At 40.8% G+C, this 12,627-nt stretch overlaps 1 protein-coding gene across 1 annotated transcript in view; it reads right to left on the reverse strand.

Moving 5' to 3' along the window:
* GADL1 (glutamate decarboxylase like 1) overlaps nt 1–12,627 on the reverse strand; it is a 476,825-nt gene that overhangs the window by 113,149 nt on the left and 351,049 nt on the right. Inside the window, exon 13 of the mRNA XM_040433316.1 lies at nt 3,656–3,707. Within this exon, the coding sequence (XP_040289250.1) occupies nt 3,656–3,707 (52 nt within the window). The remainder of the gene's footprint in view (nt 1–3,655; nt 3,708–12,627) is intronic.

Genomic DNA, 12,627 nt, shown 5'->3' on the forward strand with positions numbered 1-12,627 from the left:
ATTTGGAAAGGGATCATTGCCAGTCATTCTCTAACATCCTTTCTAAGTGAATAAATCACATCACGGTCCCCATGTGCTCACAAATTACAAGCGCCAAAGCTAACCAGTCACTATGGATTAATTCCAGTCTCTAACAGGTCAGGTGAGCATCCATCCCTTCCAAGATGAATTGCCCTACCACATAGGGGACCCCGAGTGGTGACAACACGTCAGTGCCAGCACCACCACGAGTCCTCAACCTGCCAGGTATCGTGACTGAGAGGGTTCTCCTCTGTCAACTGTTACAGTTGCGCTCTAATTAGCACTCGGCTATGAAGGAATATGTAAGGAATCCTGCTGCATAAAAACCCAAAAAGTACAATACATACTATTTCCTCACTTATAATATTCAAAAAAAACAACATATTACTAGAACAAAAAGGAAACTCTCTTGCAATGCAGTCGGACATGTAGAAAAACTCTTTATTAAAAGAGTTCCATTTAAATAAAAAAGGGGGTAAAGAGCATTATTATTCACAGTGGGCACAGTTTTCAGCCAACCTCCAGGCACAGTCCTTGTCCACACAATCTTCTCCCAAGTGTGTATAAGTGTCTAGAAAAAGTGAAAAAATAAAATGAATAAGAATAATATAACTTATTACTACCACAGTACAGAAAAAAAAATATATATTTTGATTTTACTTTCTTAACCAATGAACCTGTCTCCCACAGAAAGGAAGCTTCACGTACACTACAAGGAAATAAGGGCAAACCAACCAGTACTCACACTATAGCACCATATCTGTATTCAATGTTCAATCCATTAGGATGAAGACTATTTAAAGTCTGTATCCAATATAGTTCTCTTTTAGAGAGAAACACAATTATAGATCAGATTGCAATGCCACAGAGGGGTGGAGACCGTGTGTCTCTACTCAAAAAAAAGAGAACTATATTGGATACAGACTTTAAATAGTCTTCATCCTAATGGATTGAACATTGAATACAGATATGGTGCTATAGTGTGAGTATTGGTTGGTTTGCCCTTATTTCCTTGTAGTGTACGTGAAGCCTCCTTTCTGTGGGAGACAGGTTCATTGGTTAAAAAAGTAAAATAAAATAAAAATATTTTTTTTTTCTGTACTGTGGTAGTAATAAGTTATATTATTCTTATTCATTTTATTTTTTCACTTTTTCCAGACACTTATACACACTTGGGAGAAGATTGTGTGGACAAGGACCGTGCCTGGAGGTTGGATGAAATGCCCACTGTGAATAATAATGCTCTTTACCCCCCTTTTTTTTTTAAATGGAACTCTTTTAATAAAGAGTTTTTCCACATGTCCCGACTGCATTGCAAGAGAGTTTCCTTTTTGTTCTAGTAATATGTTGTTTTTTTGAATATTATAAGTGAGGAAATAGTATGTATTGTACTTTTTTGGTTTTTATGCAGCAGGATTCCTTACATATTCCTTCATAGCCGAGTGCTAATTAGAGCGCAACTGTAGCAGTTGACAGAGGAGAACCCTCTCAGTCACGATACCTGGCAGGTTGAGGACTCGTGGTGGTGCTGGCACTGACGTGTTGTCACCACTCGGGGTCCCCTATGTGGTAGGGCAATTCATCTTGGAAGGGATGGATGCTCACCTGACCTGTTAGAGACTGGAATTAATCCATAGTGACTGGTTAGCTTTGGCGCTTGTAATTTGTGAGCACATGGTGACCGTGATGTGATTTATTCACTTAGAAAGGATGTTAGAGAATGACTGGCAATGATTCCTTTTCAAATTTGGCGGCTTTTGTAGAAGGAGCTGTGACGCGCTTGTGCCAATTTTTTCTTGCCGATAGTCAATGGGTGAGGAACATGGTGCGCGCAAGCTCCGCTCTGGTCATAGGATGGCGACCATGCGGCTCATGCGCTCTTCCATCCAGCCCTGTTTGATGATGTAATGCAGCCGGGGCATGCGCGATGGTAATTTTTTAACGCGCCAAATTGCGCGATGGTGTATGTGGGCACCATCGTTCATCCAGGTACGAATATGTCCTTTCCTCCTACTTACTTGTGCACTGTTGACGTATATGCACTGATTACACATGTATGTGATACAGATGAATTTAATTATGCACTTACATGGCTTTCATGTAATGCATTGTACATTATATTTTATTTGTTCTATGCACTTTGTCACTTTATCTTGCAGTGTCCATATTTGATATTATATGAATACGATGTTTTTTATATATGTTTTTTTCCCAAATCATCAATTATGTAACGTCACTGATCACTTTGATTGATACACCTTTATATGTTTGCTGTTCACTTTGTACCAATGCTTGAGAAAGGCTCATGTATGAGCAGAAACGTCACTCTGTGCCACTTTATGGGTAAACAAAGTTTTTTCATTGACTATTTGGAAAGTCTACCGGAGTGCAGTCAAATTATTCGTTATATACTATATATATATATATTATAACATATGGAGTACAATATTTGCTAAGCTTAAAGGGATTCTATATTTATCAAATATACACCTGTAATTGCATATAATTATAAAAAAAATTGTATAGCCAGTGAACTATTCAATAATATGTATCTGTATAGTGCCACCTTCTGTTTGTTCTTTTCCTTATTTTTGTGTCTGTCTCACTGAGCTAGTCAAACAGTCTCATTTTAAAGGCTATGTACACCTTTTGAGGCAATTTTTTATTGTTGGATTGTACACAATTTGAGCAAAAATCATTGTTCTTTATTAAAACTTTTGAACCCCTTTCTCTGTACAGCCTTGAGATTCTCTGGTAGCGGGATCTATATTTTTATTGTTTCTCATCACTCAGCTCAGCTGATGGCTCCTTATTGCTAATCTCTAACCTCCTAAACATTATAGCTCATGTCTTATCTTGCTGATTAGAATGTGGTTTAAATAAGTGTTTATGACCTTTAAGTAATTTAGAGATAAGGTTTATTGACCGGCATAAAGTGAAAGTTAAAGCAGGATTCACATATCTAGACAAACAGTTAACCCTTTGTTAAATAATGGCAGAATATTTTTTAATAAAGACTAATTGAAAAAAGATTTTTAGCCAAAAATGAGTAAAATACAATCATAGAAACATAGAATGTGTCGTCAGATAAGAACCATTTGGACCATCTAGTCTGCCAATATACTGATTACTATGGATAGCCCCTGGCCCTATCTTATCCAGGAATCTAGATCTCACAGACATCTATGGAAGGCAGCCACAATGCCTATGGAAGACATCAGGCTGTCTTCCCGGCCAATGGGTCCCCATCACAGCAGCGTGTGGACCCAGTGGGGACGGGTAAGGAGCGATCTCTCTCCACACACATGCCGTGGTCAGCGATGACCGCGACACAGCAAGGGTTAATGTGCCCGCATCTGTGTTTTCACAGATTCCGGCGCATACAGCAGGGGTCCGGCTATCACTGACTGCCGAACCCCTGCTGCTGATCGGGCGGGCGCAGCTCCTTCACCCGCCCGATCAGTGTGCTGTAGCAGTAAGGCGCTGGTCAGGAAGTCACTTCTTGCAGCACCATACTATTACGCCACTGGTCGGGAAGGGGTTAAAACAATTTAGATTTTTTTTTTTAAATGGGACAATCCCTTTAAGTGTATGGTGCACAAAGTCAAGGGTAGACATCTAAATCCTTATATACCTCCCAAAGAAGTTCAAATCCATCTCTCTTCTTAATTTCTTTAGCTAGATATCTGTGGAAGAAAATGAAATGTTTGGTTTGCTATTATAGTCAGTGCAACTGAGTGATATACTATATACCATATACCATGCACACAAATAGTAAAGAATACGTATTACATATACATTGAAACATCTTTGAGATGACTACCCAGTGAAAAATGGTGTTGTAGTGAGTGGTCCAATATTCGAAGAAGTTGGAAGAATATAAAATGTGTTGTAGAAATAAAAAAAAATAATAATTAAGGGCACACTTAAAGAGATTTTCAAGAGGATTACTATAGTTTTAACAGCTACCGTATGATCATATAATTGTTTACCTCATGCACATTTTCCACAAACTTTTTTTCAACTTGGACTCTCCTGACCCGTTTTCACCATGTAAACAAACCCCTCTGGTTTATTCCCATAATGCTGTATGTAACACTTCCTGTTGCTCTATCCAACCAAGCCCATAATGCATCTTTGCCATAGCTCCTGACAACACCCAGTTAGCTTATAGCTCCCCCCACCCAGCTAGTTACATAGGCACACCCCTATCACTGCTGCTTTAGCATGCCCATGGACATAACATCACAGGGAATAAGAAAGAGATGTATAGAAATGGTCAAGCGACTACAGTCCAGAGTAGAAGATATGAGAAATAAAGGCGAAAAATACATTATAAAATTACAGCTACCTTCATAAATTGTCATTTTAAAGGCTGTTGAATCAAACCAGAAAACCCTCTTTAAAGCATCACAGTATATAACCCAATGTCACTTAAATTTCAGAGATATTAATTTGTCCATTTAGGAGGCATGCACATCAATTTCACCTGCTTTTGTGTAAATAAATTTGACACTGGAGAGGCAACAGAAAAAACAACTCCCAAAAAGATGGTGCCCATAGACAATTACTCCTTCATTATCCTTCCTGGCTATTTTCTACTTTTGAATTTTGCAAGTGTTCTTGCCACTGCTGGCGGCATGAGATAGTACCTTCAGCCCAATAAGTTTGCAATTGTAGTCCTGCTTCTCCATAATGGCATATCCATATGTATCATTACAAGAAGATGTGTGTGTCTCCCAGCACAGTCTCAGTGACATGGACATGATTCCAGGACTTGGATCATTACATGTGAAAGGGCCATAGAAGGGCATAAACCCAGCATCAGAATTGCTCCTGCTATCTTCTTCTTTGTTTGATGAAAAGCAGAAGCAGGATTGCCAGAGCCCCACAGAATGACCTCCAGTGGGCTCCTGGTCTGCAAAATTTTGACCACATTTTCAGAAACAGACTCCATGAGGGTGGCATGAGGTTTAAACATCCTGTAGTGGGACCTGTTCTCACAGCCCAGTACTGTGCAGCTCAACTGGCATTAGCTAGAGAACATTAGAAATTGGCAGATCTGCCATTACCACCCTGTTACTTCCAAATATAACAGCAAGTTCACACTGAGCACATGTGACAGACATGAAAGAGTCTGGAGACGCTGTGGTGAACGTTGTGTTACCTGCAACACCATCCATGATGAGCAGTTTAGGGGTGGGTCAATGATGCTCTGGGTGGGAATATCCTTGGAGAGTAAAAAAATTAATAAAAAAAAATAAAAAATACTTGTGATAGCCGATGGTACCCTGACTGCTGTTAGGTACTGGGATGAAATCCTCAAAGCCATTGTCAGACGTTACACTGGTACAGTGGGTCCTGGGTTCCTTGTAGTGCAGGATAATGCCCAGTTTCATGTGGTCAAAATGTTTAGGCAGTTCCTAGATGACAAAGACATTGACCTAAATCCAACTGAGAGCCTCTCGGACATGAATTATGAAGTCACTCAAATTGGATCTGCTTGTGATGTGAATTTTTTACTTTTATTTTCAGTATAATTTGGGATTCAACCTTCAATTGTTTGAAAATTCTCTAGAATGGTCATATTAAGATGGTAGAATAGATTAGCCAAATTAAAGGGTTACTGAAAATCTGAATGATTCACATTTTGCAGAATCAATAATCAAAGATTGAAAATACCCAAAAACTATATAGTTCATTACTCATGTACAGTAAGGCGAAGGTGGGATAAGAGGAGTAGCACAGACAGAAAAAAGATGGAGCAGGATATAGAAAGGAAAAAGCTAGAGGAGGCTACCAGAACCATAGGGACCATTCTGTATAAGTAAGACAGGGGGTTATGGGAAGGAGTATATGGCAAAGGGATGACAAGGATAACATTATGTGAGAGAAGGGGTACCTTTGGGAGCAGAATATGAGAAAGGTGTGTGTGTGTGTGTGTGTGTGGTGGGGGTCACCATGGGAAGAAGTATGAAAGACAGTGGAGAAACCTCAGCAATATGTGAAAAGTGTGAGCGAGAAAGGAGGGGTCGTCACGGGGAGCGGTATATGAAAAAGGGTGGAAAGACCAATGGGGAGCAATTTGTGAGAAGGAGGAGAATTCTTTATTGTTAGTAGTGTGGGAGTGTAGTGAAGGTACTGGAGGATGCTGTGGGATGCTCTCTAGTATTGTGTGAGTGTACTGTGTGTAGCCAGTGCTTATGTAGCATAGTGTTTTGCATAGTGTATGTTATGTGTGTGTGTGTGTGTGTGTGTGTGAGTGTGTGTGTGTGTGGTATGCAAGAGTTAAATAGAGGAGTCTGTTAACTGATTTTTATTGTTTGGTCTGATCTGAATTTGCTTAAGGGGCCTGCTTTGACATCTCAGTAGAGAAAAATGCATCAAGGTTGTCCAAGGGAACATGGCTTCTTTTTTTCACAGAAACAACACCTCTCTTGTCCATAGGTTGTGTGTGGTATTGCAGCTCAGTCCCATTCCCTTGAATGAGACTGCCCAGTGGTGCTGTTTCTAGCATGGAAACAGGCATGCCTTCTAGCATCTTACAAACTATTTACAGCTCAAGAGATTTATAGAGGGCCTTCCTTTCCATTTCTTGGCTTTCATATCTTATTTGAGAGCACTTAAGTCCTAAAAGTCAGATAATGGAATTGAATGCTGGGGGAATTAATTCCTTGTGTCCACAGAATCTGAGTACTTTATTCCCTTAAATAACATATATTAAAAGTGATAACATTAAAAAACAAAACAGATTTTCCAGAGTAGACAGATCACATTATAGTTGTCAATGTTTAAAGGTTATGTACAACTTTGGGGGCAATTTTTTTTTATTATTGCATTGCACTCATAAAAATAATTTTTTATAAAAAATATGGAGCCCTTTTTTCTGTACATAGCTGAGATGCTCTAGTAGCAGCCTCTGGATTTTCTCTCTTTTCCGTCAGTTCCATCATTATAAATACTCATTAAAGCTCAGTTCTTATCTTATTGATAATAATTTGGCTTAAATAAGTATTTATGACCTCTTATTAGTTTAGAGATAAGGTTTGTTAGATGACAGGCACAAAGTGAAAGTGAAAGTAACAGTCACACAGAAGATAGTTAACTCTTTGTGACAGAACAGCTCGATATTTTTAATAAAGTAATATGATTTTTAGCAAAAAATGATTAAAATGCAATCATAAACAAAAATTGCCTCCAAAGGTGTACATAGCCTTTAATTTAGCTCCTAATGGGTTTTTATAATCTTATGGAGCCTAAAACTACATACTTAAATATTTTATTTAATTAAAGAGATATTTCCATCTTGTAATTTAATGGCGCAGCACTACAGTATAAACTCAAGGATCCCTGTCAATCCTGAGAATGAAGAGACAAAGCTACCTTCATTTTTCTACACAGCAGCACTTTTCCCTGCCATCCAAAGCAAATGTCTGCAATTTCCAGAATAGCTGGTGGCTGGGAGCTCTGTCAAAAGGTTATAACTATTAAAGGGCTCATAGTGCTGTAAACATGTACTACAAACAATTCTGTGCTTTAAAAGTTGTCCATTAATTGTGAACAGTATTGATTATGACACTCAAAAACTCAAGCTACATTGTAATGCAGTGTTGTGCTTGCAACGTGTCTAGTATTGTAAGAGTAAATCTCATTTAATAACATCTTACTATTTATTTTTATCAGATGCTGTAAGAATAATCAGGATTGAGCAGGTAAAACACTGTGCTAATGAACTGACATTTGAAACAGACGTGGGAAGGAGAAGAAAATAATGCTAACATTTTCTTTTAAACCCCTTGAGGATCTGCACCGTACATGTACAGGGTTGGTGACAGGTGCTGAACCGGTCAGCACCGGTCTCCTCCGAGGTGAGGCAGGGGACACCAGTGTTTGGCGTCCCCGGCCAGTACTGCGATTGGCTGGAACAGCGCTATAGCTGCACAGGAAAGGGCATTCTAGCTGGTGACTGCATGCAGAGAGGGTCTGTGCTTTTCTGTGCTTCTGGTTGGCTTGCTGGGACTTGTGGTGCATCACCACTGCGATTTCAACTTTTCCTGAAGAAAGAAGAAAAGAGGAACATCTGGAATTGCTGCACTGATTATTTTTTTTTTATTTGCAGCTGTTCGGGATCCATAAAAAACCCAGGGACAGACTGTTAGGGACACCAAATGCTAGCTAATAGGGCCACAAAAGTCCTATTAAGGACTGGTATAGGTGTGCTATCGATAGGTGCGACATACTGAGGGGTGTGATATACTTATAATATACTTTCTAACATAGAAAGTATATTATAGTGCATTTGTATTGTGTGGCAGTTGTGTGCGGTTCCGCTGAGATACCGCAGCTAGATAGAGGGACAAACAGTATTGGAATAATAAATTGCAACTGGTGTGAATTACCTGTTGACGCCCAATAAAAAACTGATTGAGGGGTGTGATATACCTATAATATACCTTCTAACATTGAAAGTATAATATAGTGCATTTGTATTATGCAGCAGTTGTGTGCGGTTCCGCTGAGATACCACAGCTAGATAGAGGGACAAACACTATTGGAATAACTAATTGCAACTGGTGTGATATATCTGTTGCCCCCCAAAAAATTTATTAAGGGGTTTGATATACCTGCTTCCACAAAATACTGATTAAGGGGTTTAATATATCTGCTTCCACAAAATACTGATTGAGGGGTGTGATACACCGGCTTCCACAAAATACTGATTGAAGGGTGTGATACACTGGCTTCCACAAAATATTGATTGAGGCCTGCAATACAACGGCTTCCAGCAAATATTGATTAAGGGGTTTGATATACCAGCTTCCAGCAAATACTCATTAAGGGATTCTATATACCTGCTTCCACAAAATACTGATATAGGGGATAGATATACCAGCTTCCACCAAACATTGATTGAGGCCTGTGATACACCGGCTTCCACCAAATATTGATTAAGGGGTTTGATATACCAGCTTCCAACAAATAGTCATTAAGGGGTTCTATATACCTGTTTCCACAAAATACTGATAGAGGGGATTGATACACCGGCTTCCACAAAATATTGATTGAGGCCTGCAATACATCGGCTTCCACCAAATATTGATAAAGAGGTTTGATATACCGGCTTCCAGCAAATGATCATTAAAGGGAACCTGTCACCGGAATTTTGTGTATAGAGCTGAGGACATGGGTTGCTAGATGACCGCTAGCACATCCGCAATACCCAGTCCCCATAGCTCTGTGTAATTTTATTGTGTAAAAAAAAGATTTGATATATATGCAAATCAACCTGAGATGAGTCCTGTCCCTGAGATGAGTCCAGCGTGAAGGAGCCCAGCACCGCCCCGCATCCTCAGAATCTCCTCCTTGCTCCCCGACGTCAGAAAGCTAGAGCGCCGAAATCTCGCGATGCGTGAGCTAGCACATGCGCAGTTCGTTCCCTGAGCACAGCACAGGGAAGGAACACTATGACAACACTGCGCATGCGCTAGCTCGTGCATCGCAAGATTACTGCGCTCTAGATTTCTCACGTCTGGGAGCAAGGAGGAGATTCTGAGGAAGCGGGGCGGTGCGGGGCTCCTTCATGCTGGAATCATCTCAGGGACAGGACTCATCTCAGGTTAATTTGCATATGTATCAAATCATTTTTTTTACACAATAAAAGCACACAGATCTATGGGGACTGGATATTGGGGATGTGCTAGTGGCCATCTAGCAACCCATGTCCTCAGCTCTATACACAAAAGTTATGTTTTATTATCCGATTTGAAGATGTGTTGGTGACTTCAGATATGAGGACATTCTTGCAGCCAACCCATCGACAGCCACCCTCCGGATGCAGCATCAAGGAACGCCTAGACCGACAGGTGTCCGACTACATAGGGTTAACGGCTGATGTGGACGCTCTGTCCAGCACTACCCCCTGATGAAGCATTAGCAAAACGCTCGTCGGGTCGCAGGAGGAGAGTATGAATGTATCTTTTGTATGATCATACATGTGGATGCTATTTGACTATGTATGGGCTATAATAGGATATATATGTGAAACGATGATATGCACTTTTGCACTTTATTTTGGTCCCAATTTTGGATCAATTGTCCAGCAATATGTTTATATTTAGCCATTAGCTTGTATCCCCTGCTAGGGCATTGTTAGCCTTGTATGTTTTTGTATCACCTACCATTTTAACATTGAGCTTTTAATTATTATGGAATAATAAAGATATATTTTTGTTACTTTCTACTCGGACTATCTTTGTTAGTGTTATATTATAAGGAAATGTGCTTCATGACGAAGTAATTTGTCATGAAGCAAATATTTTTTGTAAAATTTAGCAAAGCAGCCGAATCAAATTTGTAAGAATTGCGCTTATCTCTAGAAATAACACATGCTCCCTGTATGGTGCACGTCATCAACCTAGTGGTGCACATGCATTCTAAATTAGTACACTGGCTTTCGCAAGGTGTTGTCACCGCCGGCTCTGGGAGAGATCTTAGAAGTTCAGATAGACGGAAGACTCAGGAGTTGATCTGACAGATCTCTATTGTTTTCTTTGTTGCTGACAAGTTTCCACCCCTTCACAGGTGTTGCTCATTATCTGTCAGGTGGCCCCTTTATATGTTCCGCCATTCACTGGTTTCCCTGTGGCTAATAGCTCTTCTGTGGAGTGCTCTGCTTGTGTGGTGGTTCTCCTGTTCCAGTTGCTTCCCAAAGCTAAGTACTTTTCCTTTTCCTTTTGTGTCTGTTCTGACTAGGCCTCAGGGAGACTCTGGCTCCTTAAGGTTGAAAGGAGCCGGTTGCCTCTTTCCCTGTTCCCTAAGCTGAGGGTTTGGTGCAGTGTTTCAGCAGATTCAGGTTCCAGTGCATGTGCATTTCTACCTTTGAGATTTGTACATGTTTATAGCAGCTTAGGGAGAGATATTCAGGGATTGCTAGGAGGTGACCTCTTTCCCTAGGTTTGGGGCCTAGTCTGTTGTTGTTTTGTTGTGGTTCCCTTTGGTTGTCCTTCCTTCCTCGTTCTACCCGTGACAGGTGTTGGCAAAGTCTAGGAGACTGTCCAAGCACTTCAGCCATTCTTACATAGCAAAGAACTCTCTCCTGGACCTGCAGTGACAGAATTGCCTGCCACTAAACCGCTAAATCTGAAATATGCCAACTCGCTGGAATTTTACAATGCATATGCTCGAGCATCTCTACGAGCAGCAGACAACCGTGAATGATTTTGTCATGCACCAGGCAGCCTCAGCATCAGGCAGAATGTGTTGCTTCGAGGTCAGCTCATCTGAGATACCTGTCGGACGCTGAAGCCATTTGTAGAGACCACAAAGTTTGCTAGCAGGGACAACTACAGCATGAACAATGCTATCCCTCTCATATTTATCTTAGAACACACACTGTCAATTATGTAGCAGGGGACCACGGTGGAAGAAGCACCTTGCTACCCCCCCCTATAGCTGTTGGGGACACACCAAGGGAATATGCCATAGAGATGAGAATGATGAGGAAGAGTAGTGGCAACTGTAAGAAGAGGAGGAGGAGTCGTCAGAGGTGAGGGAGCAAGAGAACGATGATGAGGATGGCACCAGCCAAGACACCCAATCATTTCAGTGGGGGGCTGAGCGAGAAAGAAGTGGCTCATCGGGCATGCTGGATCTTTAATGCAAGTGACAGGCGTATTGTTGATATCAAGCAGTCTGATGATTAATGGATAGCCACACTTTTAGACCCTCTCTACCAAGGCAAAATGGGGAAATGTTTTCCTCTGGAAGAAAGAGAAGATAAATTACGTTACTGCCAGGAAACATTGTGTATGCAGCTTGCCGCAGAATAAGGCCAGCAGACAACTGCCTCCAGCGTGTCTGAAAGCGAGGACTATCTACTTTGTATAGATAATCTAGAAAAGGCGATGTAAAGAAAGAACTATGTGAGTCTACACACGGAGTATCCTTTTGGTATATATATATATATATATATATATATACACTGCTCAAAAAAATAAAGGGAACACAAAAATAACACATCCTAGATCTGAATTAATTAAATATTCTTCTGAAATACTTTGTTCTTTACATAGTTGAATGTGCTGACAACAAAATCACACAAAAAAAAAACATGGAAATCAAATTTTTTAACCCATGGAGGTCTGGATTTGGAGTCACCCTCAAAATTAAAGTGGAAAAACACACTACAGGCTGATCCAACTTTGATGTAATGTCCTTAAAACAAGTCAAAATGAGGCTCAGTAGTGTGTGTGGCCTCCACGTGCCTGTATGACCTCCCTACAACGCCTGTGCATGCTCCTGATGAGGTGGCGGACGGTCTCCTGAGGGATCTCCTCCCAGACCTGGACTAAAGCATCTGCCAACTCCTGGACAGTCTGTGGTGCAATGTGACGTTGGTGGATAGAGCGAGACGTGATGTCCCAGATGTGCTCAATTGGATTCAGGTCTGGGGAACGGGCGGACCAGTCCATAGCATCAATGCCTTCGTCTTGCAGGAACTGCTGACACACTCCAGCCACATGAGGTCTAGCATTGTCTTGCATTAGGAGGAACCCAGGGCCAACCGCACCAGCATATGGTCTCACAAGGGGTCTGAGGATCTCATCT

This window comes from Bufo bufo, chromosome 5 (assembly GCF_905171765.1).
Source record: "Bufo bufo chromosome 5, aBufBuf1.1, whole genome shotgun sequence".
In the NCBI taxonomy this organism is placed as follows: Eukaryota; Metazoa; Chordata; class Amphibia; order Anura; family Bufonidae; genus Bufo; species Bufo bufo.